Source organism: Salmo salar, chromosome ssa09, assembly GCF_905237065.1.
Source record: "Salmo salar chromosome ssa09, Ssal_v3.1, whole genome shotgun sequence".
Classification (NCBI taxonomy): Eukaryota; Metazoa; Chordata; class Actinopteri; order Salmoniformes; family Salmonidae; genus Salmo; species Salmo salar.
Window position 1 is genome coordinate 36,486,525 of NC_059450.1, and position 24,413 is coordinate 36,510,937.

General features: G+C 48.3%; 1 protein-coding gene across 11 annotated transcripts in view; it reads right to left on the bottom strand.

The window, feature by feature from the left end:
* gphna (gephyrin a) overlaps positions 1-24,413 on the bottom strand; it is a 158,885-nt gene that overhangs the window by 81,836 nt on the left and 52,636 nt on the right. For all 11 annotated transcript variants that reach the window (XM_045723617.1, XM_014211278.2, XM_014211285.2 and 8 more), the window contains exons 3-4: positions 3,385-3,442; positions 2,479-2,571 (exon numbers count right to left, since the gene is read on the bottom strand). In XM_045723617.1, coding sequence (XP_045579573.1) covers positions 2,479-2,571; positions 3,385-3,442 — 151 coding nt within the window. The remainder of the gene's footprint in view (positions 1-2,478; positions 2,572-3,384; positions 3,443-24,413) is intronic.

The following is a 24,413-nucleotide window of genomic DNA, read 5'->3' on the forward strand; positions in this document are numbered from 1 at the left end:
GTACACCAGGGGAACCCATCCATCTTTAAGTCATACCACAGATTCTCAATTGGATTGAGGTCTGGGCTTTGACTAAGCCATTCCAAGACATTTAAATGTTTCCCCTTAAACCACTTGGGTGTTGCTTTAGCAGTATGCTTAGGGGCATTGTCCTGCTGGAAGGTGAACCTCTGTCCCAGTCTCAAATCTCTGGAAGACTGAAACAGGTTTCCCTCAAGAATTTCCCTGTATTTAGCGCCATCCATCATTCCTTCAATTCTGACCAGTTTCCCAGTCCCTGCTAATGAAAAACATCCGCAAAGGATGATGCTGCCACCACAATGCTTCACTATGGGGATGGTGTTCTCGTGGTGATGAGAGGTGTTGGGTTTGTGCCAGACATAGCGTTTATCTTGATGGCCAGAAAGCTACATTTTAGTCTCATCTGACCAGAGTACCTACATCCATATGTTTGGGGAGTCTCCCACATGCCTTTTGGCGAACACCAAACATGTTTGATTATTTTTATCTGGCCACTTTTCCGTAAATCCCTAGCTCTGCGGAGTGTATGGCTTAAAGTGGTCCTATGGACAGATACTCCAATCTCCGCTGTGAAGCTTTGCAGCTCCTTCAGGGTTAACTTTGGTCTCTTTGTTGTCTCTCTGATTAATACCCTCCTTGCCTGGTCCGTGAGTTTTGGTGGGCGGTCCTCTCTTGGCAGGTTTGTTGTGGTGCCATATTCTTTACATTTTTTTATAATTGATTTAATGGTGCTCTATGGGATGTTCAAAGTTTCTGATATTTTTTTTAATCACCCAACCCTGATCGGTACTTCTCCACAACTTTGTCCTTGACCTGGTCTTCATGGTGCCGCTTCCTTGGTGGTGCCCCTTGCTTAGTGGTGTTGCAGAACAGGTGCATATACACTGAGATCATGTGACACTTAGACTGCACACAGGTGGACTTTATTTAACTAATTATGTAACTTCTGAAGGTAATTGGTTGCACCAGATCTTTTTAGGGGCTTCATAGCAACGCACCACTGCACGCACCACTTCTCCGTTTTTAATTTTTTTGAATGTTTTTTTCATTTCACTTCACCAATTTGGACTATTTTGTATATGTCCATTACATGAAGTCCAAATAAAAATCCATTTAAATTACAGGTTGAAATGCAACAAAATAGGAAAAACACCAAGGGGAATGAATACTTTTGCAAGGCACTGTATATGTGAGTGAGTGAGATGTTAGTAAAATTCCTGAACTAAATGTTTCCATCATTATAGATTGCAGCCAGGAGAAACAAGAAGAAGTGCTGTTGCGATGTGTGTGGACTCAAGAAGGACAGGAAGACACAGTGCACATACATCAAGTGCAAGAAATACATTTGCACCACACACAGTAAAACTCTATCCCTCGTGGTGTGTAGACTGGCCTTAATTTGTGTTCTATGGGGCTCATTTATCATCTTCCAATTTGTTCAGTTCAAAGCAATAAACATCAATGGTGATGAAAACCTTGTTTCATTTATATTTGTTCAAGATAAACATGATTTATTTCACCCATGTCTTGATTATAATTTATTTTTGTTTTTGAAAAATCACATTTTTCCCCCCAAAAAACAAATAGCGCTTTTATTGATAAATGTGATCTAGCAGAGGTAAATGGAAAATATTAACCATGTATGCTGTCTATAATGCATGTAATTGATATCAACATGTAAGTATTACGTAATAAGTATTTTTGTGTAAATTGTTATGGCTGTATTGTTTTAAAACCCCAATTGTGTTGTGGGTCCATCAGATCCGCGAACATTGGGTGAATAACAAAAACATGAACATCACGAGGTTTAAGAGAAGTGACGTTGTGTGCCCTTGAGATGAATGACACTTCAAACATGCACATTATTAAAAAAGAAGAGAAAGATAAGGACATATCAAAGAGAGGGGGAAGAGGGAGAGAGAGGGAAGAAAGAGAGAGAGAAGAGAGAGAGGGAAGAAAGAGAGAGAGAAGAGAGAGAGAGAAGAGGAAGAGAGAGAGTGAGGGGGAAGGAAAAAGAGAGAGTTAACGTCCACAGCCAGCAGTAATCTCCAGGGAGTCACAAGCGCTTTCTCCCTATCACATGCACGCACTCACACACAAGCAAATGAACATGCACTCATACACATTCACAGAGTCAAGCATAAAATAAAACACTCTCTCAACCCTAAAATATGACACACTCATACACACATTGACAACATATGCAAAATACATCATATGGAAAATAACATAGTGGAACAAAAACATTTATTTATCCGTACTGTGAAAAACCTGACAAAACACAAGACAATCTACGGTTTGACAAACACAACTCACACATGAATATGCACATTGACCATGCAGGTACCAACCAACACACACACGTTCATGCATAGCTAACAGCTTACACTACATCTAGGGTCAACACTCATCCACACTCACATGGACACAAACACAAACTTTGGGGTCCCCATGTACCTCGGGAGTGACATCACGGGGGGCGAACCCTGTTCCTCCGGTGGTCAGAATCAGGTTCAGCTCCTTCTCATCACACCAGTCCACCAATGTCTCCTGAGGACAGAGTGCAGAGAGACACACCATTGGCTGGCAGCAGTGTCAATCACAGAGGTGACCACTCCATTGGCTGGGAGCAGTGTCACTCATACAGACAACAACAGAGGCTGGTTCAGAATAGAATACTAAAGCGCTGGGTGAATCTCAATTGTCTTTGCTTGATTCCTAGCATCTTCCCTTGTCACCTCGTTCTCAAATTGCATTGGAGGAGAAGATCAGAGGGGACAAACCTTGTAATCCTTCTAACCCCCCCTTAAAAGATTTAGATGCACTATTGTAAAGTGGTTGTTCCACTGGATATTATAAGGTGAATGCACCAATTTGTAAGTCGCTCTGGATAAGAGCGTCTGCTAAATGACTAAAATGTAATGTAATATCTTGTCCTCTAATGTGTCTGGAAAAGGAGGCAAGGAGAGAGGACGCAAGAAATCAAAGAAAGACCATTAAAATTCACCCACTGTTCACCCAACTGTTTCCAAGACAGAAGGGCTTACAATAACAACTCTTTAATGTAGGCCTAGTGAGAGAATACATGAGAGAATCCAAAATGGTGTCACCTTTGAACTATAGCCTGCGGTGGGCTCTAGGGGGCAGCATGCAGTTAGAGTAGAGACAGCGAGAGAGAGAGCGAGAGAGAGAGAGAGAGAGAGAGAGAGGAGGGATGGAGAGAGACAACATGGAGGGACTAAGAGGGAGAGAGGAAGACAGAGAGAGATCGAGAGAGAGAGAGAGAGGAGGGAGGGAGTAAGAGGGAGCAAGGAAGGGAGAGAGAGAGAGAGAGAGCAATAGAGGAGGGAGAGAGATATTTACCTTAATCTCATCAATCTCATCTGGGACTATTTTGTAGGAAGATATGACGCCTCCGAGCCTGTGGATGAGAAACACAAAACAACAACAAGATCATAGTTAGTTCATATTCAGTCTCAACAAACTCACTGGAGACGGAAAGAGAGGGGGAGAGAATAGGCAAACAAAACGGGGATTGGAGAAATATGGAGCAAAGAAAGTAAGTAGGAGTGGGAGTAAAAGGAGAAGTGGTAAAACTGAGTGAAAGAAAAAAAGGGTTATCCTGAACTGTACTCTAAGTTATGAGCCATCTGTATGTACAGGTCAAAGAAAATGGACTCTCCAAAATAGACATTAAAGACAAAAGCATAAGTAGTCAGTATTAGCTATTTTTAGAGAGTGATTGTGATTCACTGAGAAAATGCCATGAGACTGTTAGTTCAAGTCAAATCATGTCCACTGGCGCCTACCAGTGGAGGATATATTTACCACACCAGGGCAAGAACTACATAGTAAAGCCCACCCAGTATGGAGTCTTCTCAGTACTATAGTCAGACAGAAATATGATTTTCCTCAGCTCTTTCAATCATAAAATGGTGAAAACCACAACACACGGAAATATTGAACGCAATGAACATACAACCATCAAAACCTAATCCTAGAGGGAATTCAGTCTACTGTCAAAAGGAAATCCATCAAAAGTGGGTCACAGCATGCTAAATTGAGACATTCGAAAATGAGAATTTGTTCAACAAAACTAATCAGGATTTCCTTAATCCAGTAGTCAGAGAAACCACTTGTGTTGTGTGTGTGTGGATTGTGTGTTGGGGTGAGTTACTCAGCGACTCAGGAGCTTCTAGGGAAAGTACACACACACACACACACACACACACACACACACACACACACACACACACACACACACACACACACACACACACACACACACACACACACACACACACACACACACTCACACTTGGAATGACCCTTTCAGCAGTAGTAAAGTGGTTTTAAAAGAGAAGGTGGTATCATCTCATCCGTTTGTCTATAACAGCACTGATCATTGTCGAAATGCCCTCCTGATCTGATTGGTGGAATGTTACTCCCAAAACTCCAGATTATTCTGGGCTAAGGAGATAGAGAAGGAGGAGGCCATTCGGAATAGCTGGAGAGAAGTAATGACAGAAGATGGGAAGAGGGGGAGAAAGAGGGAGGGACAGAGAGAGATTGGTGTGTTTTATATTTACATAAGGTTGAGTGATGTGTGTGTGTGTGTGTGTGTGTGTGTGTGTGTGTGTGTGTGTGTGTGTGTGTGTGTGTGTGTGTGTTAACCCCTGTCCTTGTCTACAGCTGCTGAGTCCCAGCTGTGCAGATCTGCTCTGTTCTGGGACAGCTACATTAATAAATTCAATCTGCTACGCACTCTCTCTCCTCTTCCTCCTCCTCTTCCTCCACTCCATCCTCTCTCCCTGCCTCACTCTCTCTTTGCCTCCCTCTCTCTTTGCCTCCCTATCTCTGCCCTCACTCTCTCTCTCCGCCCTCACTCTCTCTCCGCCCTCACTCTCTCTCTCCGCCCTCACTCTCTCTCTCCGCCCTCACTCTCTATCTCCGCCCTCACTCTCTCTCTCCGCCCTCACTCTCTCTCCGCCCTCACTCTCTCTCTCCGCCCTCACTCTCTCTCTCCGCCCTCACTCTCTCTCTCCGCCCTCACTCTCTCTCTCCGCCCTCACTCTCTATCTCCGCCCTCACTCTCGCTCTCCGCCCTCACTCTCTCTCTCTGCCCTCACTCTCTGCCCTCACTCTCTCTCTCTGCCCTCACTCTCTCTCTGCCCTCACTCTCGCTCTCTGCCTCTTCTCTTTCCTCCTCTTCTCTATATCATTAACTACTCTGTCAGGCCAGCTAAAAGCTACACTTGAACACGTCTCTCAAGTGTGCAGATGTACAGATACATTAACTACCCTTTCTATCTCCCCCATTGCTCTGTAATTGTCCCTCTTCATCCATCTCTTTATCTCCGTCCCTTGTGATGGACCCTAACCCATCAGTGTCCGGAGCGGAGAACAGGTATCTAGCTCCAAGTCATTCATGTGAAGGAGACGTAGGTGTCATTAGTGTGAGCGTGGTTGATCACACATCTATTCTCATCTACTCTCATTAGCAACAGGGAGGGAGAGAGAGAGAGAGACAGAGGGGGAGAGAGGGAGAGGGAGGGAGAGAGAGAGAGGGAGAGAGAGAGAGAGGGAGAGAGACTTTGTGTAGTAGGCAAGTGTTTGTACAGTGGTCGGATCATAGCGTACAGCCCAAGACTATGTATGTGTGTAGTATTCAGGTGTTGGTACAGTGGTTGGATCCTAGCGTACAGCCCCAGACTGTGTATGTGTTTGTGTGTGTAATAGTCAGGTGTTGGTACAGTGGTCGGATCCTAGAGTAAAGCCCCAGACTGTATATGTGTGTAGTAGTCAGGTGTTGGTACAGTGGTTGGATCCTAGCGTACAGCCCCAGACTGTGTATGTGTATGTGTGTAGTAGTCAGGTGTTGGTACAGTGGTCGAATCCTAGAGTACAGCCCCAGACTGTGTATGTGTGTAGTAGTCAGGTGTTGGTACAGTGGTCGGATCCTAGCGTACAGCCCCAGACTGTGTATGTGTGTAGTAGTTAGGTGTTGGTACAGTGGTCGGATCCTAGCATACAGCCCCAGACTGTGTTTGTGTGTTGTAGTCAGGTGTTGGTACAGTGGTTGGATCCTAGCGTACAGCCCCAGACTGTGTATGTGTGTAGTAGTCAGCTGTTGGTACAGTGGTCGGATCCTAGCGTACAGCCCCAGACTGTGTTTGTGTGTAGTAGTCAGGTGTTGGTAAAGTGGTCGGATCCTAGCGTACAGCCCCAGACTGTGTTTGTGTGTAGTAGTCAGGTGTTGGTACAGTGGTTGGATCCTAGCGTACAGCCCCAGACTGTGTATGTGTATGTGTGTAGTAGTCAGGGGTTGGTACAGTGGTTGGATCCTAGAGTACAGCCCCAGACTGTGTATGTGTTTGTGTGTTGTAGTCAGGTGTTGGTACAGTGGTTGGATCCTAGAGTACAGCCCCAGACTGTGTATGTGTGTAGTAGTCAGGTGTTGGTACAGTGGTTGGATCCTAGAGTACAGCCCCAGACGGTGAATGTGTGTAGTAGGCAAGTGTTTGTACAGTGGTCGGATCATAGCGTACAGCCCAAGACTATGTATGTGTGTAGTAGTCAGGTGTTGGTACAGTGGTTGGATCCTAGAGTACAGCCCCAGACGGTGAATGTGTGTAGTAGGCAAGTGTTTGTACAGTGGTCGGATCATAGCGTACAGCCCAAGACTATGTATGTGTGTAGTAGTCAGGTGTTGGTACAGTGGTTGGATGCTACCGTTCAGCCCCAGACTGTGTATGTGTGTAGTAGTCAGGTGTTGGTACAGTGGTTGGATCCTAGCGTACAGCCCCAGACTGTGTATGTGTGTAGTAGTCAGGTGTTCGTACAGTGGTCGGATCCTGGCGTACAGCCCCAGACTGTGTTTGTGTTTGTGTGTGTAGTAGTCAGGTGTTGGTACAGTGGTCGAATCCTAGAGTACAGCCCAGGACTGTTTGTGTGTAGTAGTCAGGTGTTGGTACAGTGGTTGGATCCTAGCGGAGAGCCCCAGACTGTGTATGTGTATGTGTGTAGTAGTCAGGTGTTGGTACAGTGGTTGGATTATAGCGTTCAGCCCCAGACTGTGTATGTGTTTGTGTGTAGTAGTTAGGTGTTGGTACAGTGGTTGGATCCTAGAGTACAGCCCCAGACTGAGTTTGTGTGTAGTAGTCAGGTGTTGGTACAGTGGTTGGATCCTAGCATACAGCCGCAGCCTGTGTATGTGTTTGTGTGTGTAGTAGTCAGGTGTTGGTACAGTGGTTGGATCCTAGAGTACAGCCCCAGACGGTGAATGTGTGTAGTAGGCAAGTGTTCGTACAGTGGTCGGATCATAGCGTACAGCCCAAGACTATGTATGTGTGTAGTAGTCAGGTGTTGGTACAGTGGTTGGATCCTAGAGTACAGCCCCAGACGGTGAATGTGTGTAGTAGGCAAGTGTTTGTACAGTGGTCGGATCATAGCGTACAGCCCAAGACTATGTATGTGTGTAGTAGTCAGGTGTTGGTACAGTGGTTGGATGCTAGCGTACAGCCCCAGACTGTGTATGTGTGTAGTATTCAGGTGTTGGTACAGTGGTTGGATGCTAGCGTACAGCCCCAGACGGTGTATGTGTGTAGTAGTCAGGTGTTGATACAGTGGTAGGATCCTAGCGTACAGCCCCAGACTGTGTATGTGTTTGTGTGTGTAGTAGTCAGGTGTTGGTACAGTGGTTGGATGCTAGTGTACAGCCCCAGACTGTGTATGTGTGTAGTAGTCAGGTGTTGGTACAGTGGTCGAATCCTAGAGTACAGCCCCAGACTGTTTGTGTGTAGTAGTCAGGTGTTGGTACAGTGGTTGGATACTAGCGGAGAGCCCCAGACTGTGTATGTGTATGTGTGTAGTAGTCAGGTGTTGGTACAGTGGTTGGATTATAGAGTTCAGCCCCAGACTGTGTATGTGTTTGTGTGTAGTAGTTAGGTGTTGGTACAGTGGTTGGATCCTAGAGTACAGCCCCAGACTGAGTTTGTGTGTAGTAGTCAGGTGTTGGTACAGTGGTTGGATACTAGCGTAGAGCCCGCAGACTGTGTATGTGTTTGTGTGTGTAGTAGTCAGGTGTTGGTACAGTGGTTGGATTAAAGCGTACAGCCCCAGACTGTGTATGTGTGTAGTAGTCAGGTGTTGGTACAGTGGTTGGATCCAAGCGTACAGCCCCAGACTGTGTATGTGTGTAGTAGTCAGGTGTTGGTACAGTGGTCGGATCCTAGAGTACAGCCCCAGACTGTATTTGTGTGTAGTAGTCAGCTGTTGGTACAGTGGTTGGATCCTAGAGTACAGCCCCAGACTGTGTATGTGTGTAGTAGTCAGGTGTTGGTACAGTGGTTGGATCCAAGCATACAGCCCCAGACTGTGTATGTGTGTAGTAGTTAGGTGTTGGTACAGTGGTTGGATCCTAGCGTACAGCCCCGGACTGTGTTTGTGTGTAGTAGTCAGGTGTTGGTACAGTGGTTGGATCCTAGCGTACAGCCCCAGACTGTGTATGTGTTTAGTAGTCAGGTGTTGGTACAGTGGTCGGATCCTAGCATACAGCCCCAGACTGTGATTGTGTGTTGTAGTCAGGTGCTGGTACAGTGGTTGGATCCTAGCGTACAGCCCCAGACTGTGTATGTGTGTAGTAGTCAGGTGTTGGTACAGTGGTCGGATCCTAGCGTACAGCCCCAGACTGTGTTTGTGTGTAGTAGTCAGGTGTTGGTACAGTGGTTGGATCCTAGCGTACAGCCCCAGACTGTGTATGTGTGTAGTAGTCAGGGGTTGGTACAGTGGTTGGATCCTAGAGTACAGCCCCAGACTGTGTATGTGTTTGTGTGTTGTAGTCAGGTGTTGGTACAGTGGTTGGATCCTAGAGTACAGCCCCAGACTGTGTATGTGTGTAGTAGTCAGGTGTTGGTACAGTGGTTGGATCCTAGAGTACAGCCCCAGACGGTGAATGTGTGTAGTAGGCAAGTGTTTGTACAGTGGTCGGATCATAGCGTACAGCCCAAGACTATGTATGTGTGTAGTAGTCAGGTGTTGGTACAGTGGTTGGATCCTAGAGTACAGCCCCAGACGGTGAATGTGTGTAGTAGGCAAGTGTTTGTACAGTGGTCGGATCATAGCGTACAGCCCAAGACTATGTATGTGTGTAGTAGTCAGGTGTTGGTACAGTGGTTGGATGCTACCGTTCAGCCCCAGACTGTGTATGTGTGTAGTAGTCAGGTGTTGGTACAGTGGTTGGATCCTAGCGTACAGCCCCAGACTGTGTATGTGTGTAGTAGTCAGGTGTTGGTACAGTGGTTGGATCCTAGAGTACAGCCCCAGACTGTGTTTGTGTGTAGTAGTCAGGTGTTGGTACAGTGGTTGGATCCTAGCGTACAGCCCCAGACTGTGTATGTGTGTAGTAGTCAGGTGTTCGTACAGTGGTCGGATCCTGGCGTACAGCCCCAGACTGTGTTTGTGTTTGTGTGTGTAGTAGTCAGGTGTTGGTACAGTGGTCGAATCCTAGAGTACAGCCCAGGACTGTTTGTGTGTAGTAGTCAGGTGTTGGTACAGTGGTTGGATCCTAGCGGAGAGCCCCAGACTGTGTATGTGTATGTGTGTAGTAGTCAGGTGTTGGTACAGTGGTTGGATTATAGCGTTCAGCCCCAGACTGTGTATGTGTTTGTGTGTAGTAGTTAGGTGTTGGTACAGTGGTTGGATCCTAGAGTACAGCCCCAGACTGAGTTTGTGTGTAGTAGTCAGGTGTTGGTACAGTGGTTGGATCCTAGCATACAGCCGCAGCCTGTGTATGTGTTTGTGTGTGTAGTAGTCAGGTGTTGGTACAGTGGTTGGATCCTAGAGTACAGCCCCAGACGGTGAATGTGTGTAGTAGGCAAGTGTTCGTACAGTGGTCGGATCATAGCGTACAGCCCAAGACTATGTATGTGTGTAGTAGTCAGGTGTTGGTACAGTGGTTGGATCCTAGAGTACAGCCCCAGACGGTGAATGTGTGTAGTAGGCAAGTGTTTGTACAGTGGTCGGATCATAGCGTACAGCCCAAGACTATGTATGTGTGTAGTAGTCAGGTGTTGGTACAGTGGTTGGATGCTAGCGTACAGCCCCAGACTGTGTATGTGTGTAGTATTCAGGTGTTGGTACAGTGGTTGGATGCTAGCGTACAGCCCCAGACGGTGTATGTGTGTAGTAGTCAGGTGTTGATACAGTGGTAGGATCCTAGCGTACAGCCCCAGACTGTGTATGTGTTTGTGTGTGTAGTAGTCAGGTGTTGGTACAGTGGTTGGATGCTAGTGTACAGCCCCAGACTGTGTATGTGTGTAGTAGTCAGGTGTTGGTACAGTGGTCGAATCCTAGAGTACAGCCCCAGACTGTTTGTGTGTAGTAGTCAGGTGTTGGTACAGTGGTTGGATACTAGCGGAGAGCCCCAGACTGTGTATGTGTATGTGTGTAGTAGTCAGGTGTTGGTACAGTGGTTGGATTATAGAGTTCAGCCCCAGACTGTGTATGTGTTTGTGTGTAGTAGTTAGGTGTTGGTACAGTGGTTGGATCCTAGAGTACAGCCCCAGACTGAGTTTGTGTGTAGTAGTCAGGTGTTGGTACAGTGGTTGGATCCTAGCATATAGCCGCAGACTGTGTATGTGTTTGTGTGTGTAGTAGTCAGGTGTTGGTACAGTGGTTGGATCCAAGCATACAGCCCCAGACTGTGTATGTGTGTAGTAGTCAGGTGTTGGTACAGTGGTTGGATCCTAGCGTACAGCCCCAGACTGTGTATGTGTGTAGTAGTCAGGTGTTGGTACAGTGGTCGGATCCTAGAGTACAGCCCCAGACTGTATTTGTGTGTAGTAGTCAGCTGTTGGTACAGTGGTTGGATCCTAGAGTACAGCCCCAGACTGTGTATGTGTGTAGTAGTCAGGTGTTGGTACAGTGGTTGGATCCAAGCATACAGCCCCAGACTGTGTATGTGTGTAGTAGTTAGGTGTTGGTACAGTGGTTGGATATGTTGTGTAGAGTGGGGTACAGTGGTTGGATCCTAGCGTACAGCCCCAGACTGTGTATGTGTTTAGTAGTCAGGTGTTGGTACAGTGGTCGGATCCTAGCATACAGCCCCAGACTGTGATTGTGTGTTGTAGTCAGGTGCTGGTACAGTGGTTGGATCCTAGCGTACAGCCCCAGACTGTGTATGTGTGTAGTAGTCAGTTGTTGGTACAGTGGTCGGATCCTAGCGTACAGCCCCAGACTGTGTTTGTGTGTAGTAGTCAGGTGTTGGTACAGTGGTTGGATCCTAGCGTACAGCCCCAGACTGTGTATGTGTATGTGTGTAGTAGTCAGGGGTTGGTACAGTGGTCGAATCCTAGAGTACAGCCCCAGACTGTGTATGTGTGTAGTAGTCAGGTGTTGGTACAGTGGTCGAATCCTAGAGTACAGCCCCAGACTGTGTATGTGTGTAGTAGTCAGGTGTTGGTACAGTGGTCGGATCCTAGCGTACAGCCCCAGACTGTGTATGTGTGTAGTAGTTAGGTGTTGGTACAGTGGTCGGATCCTAGCGTACAGCCCCAGACTGTGTTTGTGTGTTGTAGTCAGGTGTTGGTACAGTGGTTGGATCCTAGCGTACAGCCCCAGACTGTGTATGTGTATAGTAGTCAGGTGTTGGTACAGTGGTCGGATCCTAGCGTACAGCCCCAGACTGTGTATGTGTGTAGTAGTCAGGTGTTGGTACAGTGGTTGGATCCTAGAGTACAGCCCCAGACGGTGAATGTGTGTAGTAGGCAAGTGTTTGTACAGTGGTCGGATCATAGCGTACAGCCCAAGACTATGTATGTGTGTAGTAGTCAGGTGTTGGTACAGTGGTTGGATCCTAGAGTACAGCCCCAGACGGTGAATGTGTGTAGTAGGCAAGTGTTTGTACAGTGGTCGGATCATAGCGTACAGCCCAAGACTATGTATGTGTGTAGTAGTCAGGTGTTGGTACAGTGGTTGGATGCTAGCGTTCAGCCCCAGACTGTGTATGTGTGTAGTAGTCAGGTGTTGGTACAGTGGTTGGATGCTAGCGTACAGCCCCAGACGGTGTATGTGTGTAGTAGTCAGGTGTTGATACAGTGGTAGGATCCTAGCGTACAGCCCCAGACTGTGTATGTGTTTGTGTGTGTAGTAGTCAGGTGTTGGTACAGTGGTTGGATGCTAGCGTACAGCCCCAGACTGTGTATGTGTGTAGTAGTCAGGTGTTGGTACAGTGGTTGGATGCTAGCGTACAGCCCCAGACGGTGTATGTGTGTAGTAGTCAGGTGTTGATACAGTGGTCGGATCCTAGCGTAAAGCCCCAGACTGTGTATGTGTGTAGTAGTCAGGTGTTGGTACAGTGGTTGGATCCTAGCGTACAGCCCCAGACTGTGTATGTGTATGTGTATGTGTGTAGTAGTCAGGTGTTGGTACAGTGGTCGGATCCAAGCGTACAGCCCCAGACTGTGTATGTGTGTAGTAGTCAGGTGTTGGTACAGTGGTTGGATCCTAGAGTACAGCCCCAGACTGTGTTTGTGTGTAGTAGTCAGGTGTTGGTACAGTGGTCGGATCCTGGCGTACAGCCCCAGACTGTGTTTGTGTTTGTGTGTGTAGTAGTCAGGTGTTGGTACAGTGGTCGAATCCTAGAGTACAGCCCCAGACTGTTTGTGTGTAGTAGTCAGGTGTTGGTACAGTGGTTGGATCCTAGCGGAGAGCCCCAGACTGTGTATGTGTATGTGTGTAGTAGTCAGGTGTTGGTACAGTGGTTGGATTATAGCGTTCAGCCCCAGACTGTGTATGTGTTTGTGTGTAGTAGTTAGGTGTTGGTACAGTGGTTGGATCCTAGAGTACAGCCCCAGACTGAGTTTGTGTGTAGTAGTCAGGTGTTGGTACAGTGGTTGGATCCTAGCATACAGCCGCAGCCTGTGTATGTGTTTGTGTGTGTAGTAGTCAGGTGTTGGTACAGTGGTTGGATCCTAGAGTACAGCCCCAGACGGTGAATGTGTGTAGTAGGCAAGTGTTCGTACAGTGGTCAGATCATAGCGTACAGCCCAAGACTATGTATGTGTGTAGTAGTCAGGTGTTGGTACAGTGGTTGGATCCTAGAGTACAGCCCCAGACGGTGAATGTGTGTAGTAGGCAAGTGTTTGTACAGTGGTCGGATCATAGCGTACAGCCCAAGACTATGTATGTGTGTAGTAGTCAGGTGTTGGTACAGTGGTTGGATGCTAGCGTACAGCCCCAGACTGTGTATGTGTGTAGTAGTCAGGTGTTGGTACAGTGGTTGGATCCTAGCGTACAGCCCCAGACTGAGTATGTGTGTAGTAGTCAGGTGTTGATACAGTGGTTGGATCCTAGCGTACAGCCCCAGACTGTGTATGTGTTTGTGTGTGTAGTAGTCAGGTGTTGGTACAGTGGTCGAATCCTAGAGTACAGCCCCAGACTGTTTGTGTGTAGTAGTCAGGTGTTGGTACAGTGGTTGGATACTAGCGGAGAGCCCCAGACTGTGTATGTGTATGTGTGTAGTAGTCAGGTGTTGGTACAGTGGTTGGATTATAGCGTTCAGCCCCAGACTGTGTATGTGTTTGTGTGTAGTAGTTAGGTGTTGGTACAGTGGTTGGATCCTAGAGTACAGCCCCAGACTGAGTTTGTGTGTAGTAGTCAGGTGTTGGTACAGTGGTTGGATCCTAGCATATAGCCGCAGACTGTGTATGTGTTTGTGTGTGTAGTAGTCAGGTGTTGGTACAGTGGTTGGATCCAAGCATACAGCCCCAGACTGTGTATGTGTGTAGTAGTCAGGTGTTGGTACAGTGGTTGGATCCTAGCGTACAGCCCCAGACTGTGTATGTGTGTAGTAGTCAGGTGTTGGTACAGTGGTCGGATCCTAGAGTACAGCCCCAGACTGTATTTGTGTGTAGTAGTCAGCTGTTGGTACAGTGGTTGGATCCTAGAGTACAGCCCCAGACTGTGTATGTGTGTAGTAGTCAGGTGTTGGTACAGTGGTTGGATCCAAGCATACAGCCCCAGACTGTGTATGTGTGTAGTAGTTAGGTGTTGGTACAGTGGTTGGATCCTAGCGTACAGCCCCGGACTGTGTTTGTGTGTAGTAGTCAGGTGTTGGTACAGTGGTTGGATCCTAGCGTACAGCCCCAGACTGTGTATGTGTTTAGTAGTCAGGTGTTGGTACAGTGGTCGGATCCTAGCATACAGCCCCAGACTGTGATTGTGTGTTGTAGTCAGGTGCTGGTACAGTGGTTGGATCCTAGCGTACAGCCCCAGACTGTGTATGTGTGTAGTAGTCAGGTGTTGGTACAGTGGTCGGATCCTAGCGTACAGCCCCAGACTGTGTTTGTGTGTAGTAGTCAGGTGTTGGTACAGCGGTTGGATCCTAGCGTACAGCCCCAGACTGTGTATGTGTATGTGTGTAGTAGTCAGGGGTTGGTACAGTGGTCGAATCCTAGAGTACAGCCCCAGACTGTGTATGTGTGTAGTAGTCAGGTGTTGGTACAGTGGTCGAATCCTAGAGTACAGCCCCAGACTGTGTATGTGTGTAGTAGTCAGGTGTTGGTACAGTGGTCGGATCCTAGCGTACAGCCCCAGACTGTGTATGTGTGTAGTAGTTAGGTGTTGGTACAGTGGTCGGATCCTAGCATACAGCCCCAGACTGTGTTTGTGTGTTGTAGTCAGGTGTTGGTACAGTGGTTGGATCCTAGCGTACAGCCCCAGACTGTGTATGTGTGTAGTAGTCAGCTGTTGGTACAGTGGTCGGATCCTAGCGTACAGCCCCAGACTGTGTATGTGTTTGTGTGTGTAGCAGTCAGGTGTTGGTACAGTGGTTGGATGCTAGCGTACAGCCCCAGACTGTGTATGTGTTTGTGTGTGTAATAGTCAGGTGTTGGTACAGTGGCCGGATCCTAGCGTACAGCCCCAGACACTGTATGTGTGTAGTAGTCAGGTGTTGGTACAGTGGTTGGATCCTAGCGTACAGCCCCAGACTGTGTATGTGTATAGTAGTTAGGTGTTGGTACATTGGTTGGATCCTAGCGTACAGCCCCAGACTGTGTATGTGTTTAGTAGTCAGGTGTTGGTACAGTGGTTGGATCCTAGCGTACAGCCCCAGACTGTGTATGTGTGTAGTAGTCAGGTGTTGGTACAGTGGTCGGATCCTAGCGTACAGCCCCAGACTGTGTATGTGTATAGTAGTCAGGTGTTGGTACAGTGGTCGGATCCTAGCGTACAGCCCCAGACTGTGTATGTGTGTAGTAGTCAGGTGTTGGTACAGTGGTTGGATCCTAGAGTACAGCCCCAGACGGTGAATGTGTGTAGTAGGCAAGTGTTTGTACAGTGGTCGGATCATAGCGTACAGCCCAAGACTATGTATGTGTGTAGTAGTCAGGTGTTGGTACAGTGGTTGGATCCTAGAGTACAGCCCCAGACGGTGAATGTGTGTAGTAGGCAAGTGTTTGTACAGTGGTCGGATCATAGCGTACAGCCCAAGACTATGTATGTGTGTAGTAGTCAGGTGTTGGTACAGTGGTTGGATGCTAGCGTTCAGCCCCAGACTGTGTATGTGTGTAGTAGTCAGGTGTTGGTACAGTGGTTGGATGCTAGCGTACAGCCCCAGACGGTGTATGTGTGTAGTAGTCAGGTGTTGATACAGTGGTAGGATCCTAGCGTACAGCCCCAGACTGTGTATGTGTTTGTGTGTGTAGTAGTCAGGTGTTGGTACAGTGGTTGGATGCTAGCGTACAGCCCCAGACTGTGTATGTGTGTAGTAGTCAGGTGTTGGTACAGTGGTTGGATGCTAGCGTACAGCCCCAGACGGTGTATGTGTGTAGTAGTCAGGTGTTGATACAGTGGTCGGATCCTAGCGTAAAGCCCCAGACTGTGTATGTGTGTAGTAGTCAGGTGTTGGTACAGTGGTTGGATCCTAGAGTACAGCCCCAGACTGTGTATGTGTATGTGTATGTGTGTAGTAGTCAGGTGTTGGTACAGTGGTCGGATCCAAGCGTACAGCCCCAGACTGTGTATGTGTGTAGTAGTCAGGTGTTGGTACAGTGGTTGGATCCTAGAGTACAGCCCCAGACTGTGTTTGTGTGTAGTAGTCAGGTGTTGGTACAGTGGTTGGATCCTAGCGTACAGCCCCAGACTGTGTATGTGTGTAGTAGTCAGGTGTTGGTACAGTGGTCGGATCCTGGCGTACAGCCCCAGACTGTGTTTGTGTTTGTGTGTGTAGTAGTCAGGTGTTGGTACAGTGGTCGAATCCTAGAGTACAGCCCCAGACTGTTTGTGTGTAGTAGTCAGGTGTTGGTACAGTGGTTGGATCCTAGCGGAGAGCCCCAGACTGTGTATGTGTATGTGTGTAGTAGTCAGGTGTTGGTACAGTGGTTGGATTATAGCGTTCAGCCCCAGACTGTGTATGTGTTTGTGTGTAGTAGTTAGGTGTTGGTACAGTGGTTGGATCCTAGAGTACAGCCCCAGACTGAGTTTGTGTGTAGTAGTCAGGTGTTGGTACAGTGGTTGGATCCTAGCATACAGCCGCAGCCTGTGTATGTGTTTGTGTGTGTAGTAGTCAGGTGTTGGTACAGTGGTTGGATCCTAGAGTACAGCCCCAGACGGTGAATGTGTGTAGTAGGCAAGTGTTCGTACAGTGGTCAGATCATAGCGTACAGCCCAAGACTATGTATGTGTGTAGTAGTCAGGTGTTGGTACAGTGGTTGGATCCTAGAGTACAGCCCCAGACGGTGAATGTGTGTAGTAGGCAAGTGTTTGTACAGTGGTCGGATCATAGCGTACAGCCCAAGACTATGTATGTGTGTAGTAGTCAGGTGTTGGTACAGTGGTTGGATGCTAGGGTACAGCCCCAGACTGTGTATGTGTGTAGTAGTCAGGTGTTGGTACAGTGGTTGGATCCTAGCGTACAGCCCCAGACTGAGTATGTGTGTAGTAGTCAGGTGTTGATACAGTGGTTGGATCCTAGCGTACAGCCCCAGACTGTGTATGTGTTTGTGTGTGTAGTAGTCAGATGTTGGTACAGTGGTCGAATCCTAGAGTACAGCCCCAGACTGTTTGTGTGTAGTAGTCAGGTGTTGGTACAGTGGTTGGATACTAGCGGAGAGCCCCAGACTGTGTATGTGTATGTGTGTAGTAGTCAGGTGTTGGTACAGTGGTTGGATTATAGCGTTCAGCCCCAGACTGTGTATGTGTTTGTGTGTAGTAGTTAGGTGTTGGTACAGTGGTTGGATCCTAGAGTACAGCCCCAGACTGAGTTTGTGTGTAGTAGTCAGGTGTTGGTACAGTGGTTGGATCCTAGCATATAGCCGCAGACTGTGTATGTGTTTGTGTGTGTAGTAGTCAGGTGTTGGTACAGTGGTTGGATCCAAGCATACAGCCCCAGACTGTGTATGTGTGTAGTAGTCAGGTGTTGGTACAGTGGTTGGATCCTAGCGTACAGCCCCAGACTGTGTATGTGTGTAGTAGTCAGGTGTTGGTACAGTGGTCGGATCCTAGAGTACAGCCCCAGACTGTATTTGTGTGTAGTAGTCAGCTGTTGGTACAGTGGTTGGATCCTAGAGTACAGCCCCAGACTGTGTATGTGTGTAGTAGTCAGGTGTTGGTACAGTGGTTGGATCCAAGCATACAGCCCCAGACTGTGTATGTGTGTAGTAGTTAGGTGTTGGTACAGTGGTTGGATCCTAGCGTACAGCCCCGGACTGTGTTTGTGTGTAGTAGTCAGGTGTTGGTACAGTGGTTGGATCCTAGCGTACAGCCCCAGACTGTGTATGTGTTTAGTAGTCAGGTGTTGGTACAGTGGTCGGATCCTAGCGTACAGCCCCAGACTGTGATTGTGTGTTGTAGTCAGGTGCTGGTACAGTGGTTGGATCCTAGCGTACAGCCCCAGACTGTGTATGTGTGTAGTAGTCAGGTGTTGGTACAGTGGTCGGATCCTAGCGTACAGCCCCAGACTGTGTTTGTGTGTAGTAGTCAGGTGTTGGTACAGTGGTTGGATCCTAGCGTACAGCCCCAGACTGTGTATGTGTATGTGTGTAGTAGTCAGGGGTTGGTACAGTGGTCGGATCCTAGAGTACAGCCCCAGACTGTGTATGTGTGTAGTAGTCAGGTGTTGGTACAGTGGTCGAATCCTAGAGTACAGCCCCAGACTGTGTATGTGTGTAGTAGTCAGGTGTTGGTACAGTGGTCGGATCCTAGCGTACAGCCCCAGACTGTGTATGTGTGTAGTAGTTAGGTGTTGGTACAGTGGTCGGATCCTAGCGTACAGCCCCAGACTGTGTATGTGTGTAGTAGTTAGGTGTTGGTACAGTGGTTGGATCCTAGCGTACAGCCCCAGACTGTGTATGTGTGTAGTAGTCAGCTGTTGGTACAGTGGTCGGATCCTAGCGTACAGCCCCAGACTGTGTATGTGTTTGTGTGTGTAGCAGTCAGGTGTTGGTACAGTGGTTGGATGCTAGCGTACAGCCCCAGACTGTGTATGTGTTTGTGTGTGTAATAGTCAGGTGTTGGTACAGTGGCCGGATCCTAGCGTACAGCCCCAGACACTGTATGTGTGTAGTAGTCAGGTGTTGGTACAGTGGTTGGATCCTAGCGTACAGCCCCAGACTGTGTATGTGTATAGTAGTTAGGTGTTGGTACATTGGTTGGATCCTAGCGTACAGCCCCAGACTGTGTATGTGTTTAGTAGTCAGGTGTTGGTACAGTGGTCGGATCCTAGCGTACAGCCCCAGACTGTGTATGTGTGTAGTAGTCAGGTGTTGGTACAGTGGTCGGATCCTAGCGTACAGCCCCAGACTGTGTATGTGTATAGTAGTCAGGTGTTGGTACAGTGGTCGGATCCTAGCGTACAGCCCCAGACTGTGTATGTGTGTAGTAGTCAGGTGTTGGTACAGTGGTTGGATCCTAGAGTACAGCCCCAGACGGTGAATGTGTGTAGTAGGCAAGTGTTTGTACAGTGGTCGGATCATAGCGTACAGCCCAAGACTATGTATGTGTGTAGTAGTCAGGTGTTGGTACAGTGGTTGGATCCTAGAGTACAGCCCCAGACGGTGAATGTGTGTAGTAGGCAAGTGTTTGTACAGTGGTCGGATCATAGCGTACAGCCCAAGACTATGTATGTGTGTAGTAGTCAGGTGTTGGTACAGTGGTTGGATGCTAGCGTTCAGCCCCAGACTGTGTATGTGTGTAGTAGTCAGGTGTTGGTACAGTGGTTGGATGCTAGCGTACAGCCCCAGACGGTGTATGTGTGTAGTAGTCAGGTGTTGATACAGTGGTAGGATCCTAGCGTACAGCCCCAGACTGTGTATGTGTTTGTGTGTGTAGTAGTCAGGTGTTGGTACAGTGGTTGGATGCTAGCGTACAGCCCCAGACTGTGTATGTGTGTAGTAGTCAGGTGTTGGTACAGTGGTTGGATGCTAGCGTACAGCCCCAGACGGTGTATGTGTGTAGTAGTCAGGTGTTGATACAGTGGTCGGATCCTAGCGTAAAGCCCCAGACTGTGTATGTGTGTAGTAGTCAGGTGTTGGTACAGTGGTTGGATCCTAGCGTACAGCCCCAGACTGTGTATGTGTATGTGTATGTGTGTAGTAGTCAGGTGTTGCTACAGTGGTCGGATCCAAGCGTACAGCCCCAGACTGTGTATGTGTGTAGTAGTCAGGTGTTGGTACAGTGGTTGCATCCTAGAGTACAGCCCCAGACTGTGTTTGTGTGTAGTAGTCAGGTGTTGGTACAGTGGTTGGATCCTAGCGTACAGCCCCAGACTGTGTATGTGTGTAGTAGTCAGGTGTTGGTACAGTGGTCGGATCCTGGCGTACAGCCCCAGACTGTGTTTGTGTTTGTGTGTGTAGTAGTCAGGTGTTGGTACAGTGGTCGAATCCTAGAGTACAGCCCCAGACTGTTTGTGTGTAGTAGTCAGGTGTTGGTACAGTGGTTGGATCCTAGCGGAGAGCCCCAGACTGTGTATGTGTATGTGTGTAGTAGTCAGGTGTTGGTACAGTGGTTGGATTATAGCGTTCAGCCCCAGACTGTGTATGTGTTTGTGTGTAGTAGTTAGGTGTTGGTACAGTGGTTGGATCCTAGAGTACAGCCCCAGACTGAGTTTGTGTGTAGTAGTCAGGTGTTGGTACAGTGGTTGGATCCTAGCATACAGCCGCAGCCTGTGTATGTGTTTGTGTGTGTAGTAGTCAGGTGTTGGTACAGTGGTTGGATCCTAGAGTACAGCCCCAGACGGTGAATGTGTGTAGTAGGCAAGTGTTCGTACAGTGGTCGGATCATAGCGTACAGCCCAAGACTATGTATGTGTGTAGTAGTCAGGTGTTGGTACAGTGGTTGGATCCTAGAGTACAGCCCCAGACGGTGAATGTGTGTAGTAGGCAAGTGTTTGTACAGTGGTCGGATCATAGCGTACAGCCCAAGACTATGTATGTGTGTAGTAGTCAGGTGTTGGTACAGTGGCTGGATGCTAGCGTACAGCCCCAGACTGTGTATGTGTGTAGTAGTCAGGTGTTGCTACAGTGGTTGGATCCTAGCGTACAGCCCCAGACTGAGTATGTGTGTAGTAGTCAGGTGTTGATACAGTGGTTGGATCCTAGCGTACAGCCCCAGACTGTGTATGTGTTTGTGTGTGTAGTAGTCAGGTGTTGGTACAGTGGTCGAATCCTAGAGTACAGCCCCAGACTGTTTGTGTGTAGTAGTCAGGTGTTGGTACAGTGGTTGGATCCTAGCGGAGAGCCCCAGACTGTGTATGTGTATGTGTGTAGTAGTCAGGTGTTGGTACAGTGGTTGGATTATAGCGTTCAGCCCCAGACTGTGTATGTGTTTGTGTGTAGTAGTCAGGTGTTGGTACAGTGGTTGGATCCTAGAGTACAGCCCCAGACTGTGTATGTGTGTAGTAGTCAGGTGTTGGTACAGTCCAGCGACAGCCCCAGACTGTGTATGTGTGTAGTAGTCAGCTGTTGGTACAGTGGTTGGATCCTAGAGTACAGCCCCAGACTGTGTATGTGTGCAGTAGTCAGGTGTTGGTACAGTGGTTGGATCCAAGCATACAGCCCCAGACTGTGTATGTGTGTAGTAGTTAGGTGTTGGTAGAGTGGTTGGATCCTAGCGTACAGCCCCGGACTGTGTTTGTGTGTAGTAGTCAGGTGTTGGTACAGTGGTCGGATCCTGGCATACAGCCCCAGACTGTGTTTGTGTTTGTGTGTGTAGTAGTCAAGTGTTGGTACAGTGGTTGGATCCTAGCGTACAGCCCCAGACTGTGTATGTGTGTAGTAGTCAGCTGTTGGTACAGTGGTTGGATCCTAGCGTACAGCCCCAGACTGTGTATGTGTATAGTAGTTAGGTGTTGGTACATTGGTTGGATCCTAGCGTACAGCCCCAGACTGTGTATGTGTTTAGTAGTCAGGTGTTGGTACAGTGGTCGGATCCTAGCGTACAGCCCCAGACTGTGTATGTGTGTAGTAGTCAGGTGTTGGTACAGTGGTCGGATCCTAGCGTACAGCCCCAGACTGTGTATGTGTATAGTAGTCAGGTGTTGGTACAGTGGTCGGATCCTAGCGTACAGCCCCAGACTGTGTATGTGTGTAGTAGTCAGGTGTTGGTACAGTGGTTGGATCCTAGAGTACAGCCCCAGACGGTGAATGTGTGTAGTAGGCAAGTGTTTGTACAGTGGTCGGATCATAGCGTACAGCCCAAGACTATGTATGTGTGTAGTAGTCAGGTGTTGGTACAGTGGTTGGATCCTAGAGTACAGCCCCAGACGGTGAATGTGTGTAGTAGGCAAGTGTTTGTACAGTGGTCGGATCATAGCGTACAGCCCAAGACTATGTATGTGTGTAGTAGTCAGGTGTTGGTACAGTGGTTGGATGCTAGCGTTCAGCCCCAGACTGTGTATGTGTGTAGTAGTCAGGTGTTGGTACAGTGGTTGGATGCTAGCGTACAGCCCCAGACGGTGTATGTGTGTAGTAGTCAGGTGTTGATACAGTGGTAGGATCCTAGCGTACAGCCCCAGACTGTGTATGTGTTTGTGTGTGTAGTAGTCAGGTGTTGGTACAGTGGTTGGATGCTAGCGTACAGCCCCAGACTGTGTATGTGTGTAGTAGTCAGGTGTTGGTACAGTGGTTGGATGCTAGCGTACAGCCCCAGACGGTGTATGTGTGTAGTAGTCAGGTGTTGATACAGTGGTCGGATCCTAGCGTAAAGCCCCAGACTGTGTATGTGTGTAGTAGTCAGGTGTTGGTACAGTGGTTGGATCCTAGCGTACAGCCCCAGACTGTGTATGTGTATGTGTATGTGTGTAGTAGTCAGGTGTTGCTACAGTGGTCGGATCCAAGCGTACAGCCCCAGACTGTGTATGTGTGTAGTAGTCAGGTGTTGGTACAGTGGTTGCATCCTAGAGTACAGCCCCAGACTGTGTTTGTGTGTAGTAGTCAGGTGTTGGTACAGTGGTTGGATCCTAGCGGAGAGCCCCAGACTGTGTATGTGTATGTGTGTAGTAGTCAGGTGTTGGTACAGTGGTTGGATTATAGCGTTCAGCCCCAGACTGTGTATGTGTTTGTGTGTAGTAGTTAGGTGTTGGTACAGTGGTTGGATCCTAGAGTACAGCCCCAGACTGAGTTTGTGTGTAGTAGTCAGGTGTTGGTACAGTGGTTGGATCCTAGCATACAGCCGCAGCCTGTGTATGTGTTTGTGTGTGTAGTAGTCAGGTGTTGGTACAGTGGTTGGATCCTAGAGTACAGCCCCAGACGGTGAATGTGTGTAGTAGGCAAGTGTTCGTACAGTGGTCGGATCATAGCGTACAGCCCAAGACTATGTATGTGTGTAGTAGTCAGGTGTTGGTACAGTGGTTGGATCCTAGAGTACAGCCCCAGACGGTGAATGTGTGTAGTAGGCAAGTGTTTGTACAGTGGTCGGATCATAGCGTACAGCCCAAGACTATGTATGTGTGTAGTAGTCAGGTGTTGGTACAGTGGTTGGATGCTAGCGTACAGCCCCAGACTGTGTATGTGTGTAGTAGTCAGGTGTTGGTACAGTGGTTGGATCCTAGCGTACAGCCCCAGACTGAGTATGTGTGTAGTAGTCAGGTGTTGATACAGTGGTTGGATCCTAGCGTACAGCCCCAGACTGTGTATGTGTTTGTGTGTGTAGTAGTCAGGTGTTGGTACAGTGGTCGAATCCTAGAGTACAGCCCCAGACTGTTTGTGTGTAGTAGTCAGGTGTTGGTACAGTGGTTGGATCCTAGCGGAGAGCCCCAGACTGTGTATGTGTATGTGTGTAGTAGTCAGGTGTTGGTACAGTGGTTGGATTATAGCGTTCAGCCCCAGACTGTGTATGTGTTTGTGTGTAGTAGTCAGGTGTTGGTACAGTGGTTGGATCCTAGAGTACAGCCCCAGACTGTGTATGTGTGTAGTAGTCAGGTGTTGGTACAGAGGTTGGATCCTAGCGTACAGCCCCAGACTGTGTATGTGTGTAGTAGTCAGCTGTTGGTACAGTGGTTGGATCCTAGAGTACAGCCCCAGACTGTGTATGTGTGCAGTAGTCAGGTGTTGGTACAGTGGTTGGATCCAAGCATACAGCCCCAGACTGTGTATGTGTGTAGTAGTTAGGTGTTGGTAGAGTGGTTGGATCCTAGCGTACAGCCCCGGACTGTGTTTGTGTGTAGTAGTCAGGTGTTGGTACAGTGGTCGGATCCTGGCATACAGCCCCAGACTGTGTTTGTGTTTGTGTGTGTAGTAGTCAAGTGTTGGTACAGTGGTTGGATCCTAGCGTACAGCCCCAGACTGTGTATGTGTGTAGTAGTCAGGTGTTGGTACAGTGGTTGGATCCTAGCGTACAGCCCCAGACTGTGTTTGTGTGTTGTAGTCAGGTGCTGGTACAGTTGTTGGATCCTAGCGTACAGCCCCAGACTGTGTATGTGTGTAGTAGTCAGCTGTTGGTACAGTGGTCGGATCCTAGCGTACAGCCCCAGACTGTGTTTGTGTGTAGTAGTCAGCTGTTGGTACAGTGGTCGGATCCTAGCGTACAGCCCCAGACTGTGTATGTGTGTAGTAGTCAGGTGTTGGTACAGTGGTTGGATCCAAGCATACAGCCCCAGACTGTGTTTGTGTGTTGTAGTCAGGTGCTGGTACAGTGGTTGGATCCTAGCGTACAGCCCCAGACTGTGTATGTGTGTAGTAGTCAGCTGTTGGTACAGTGGTCGGATCCTAGCGTACAGCCCCAGACTGTGTTTGTGTGTAGTAGTCAGCTGTTGGTACAGTGGTCGGATCCTAGCGTACAGCCCCAGACTGTGTATGTGTGTAGTAGTCAGGTGTTGGTACAGTGGTTGGATCCTAGCGTACAGCCCCAGACTGTGTATGTGTATGTGTGTAGTAGTCAGGTGTTGGTACAGTGGT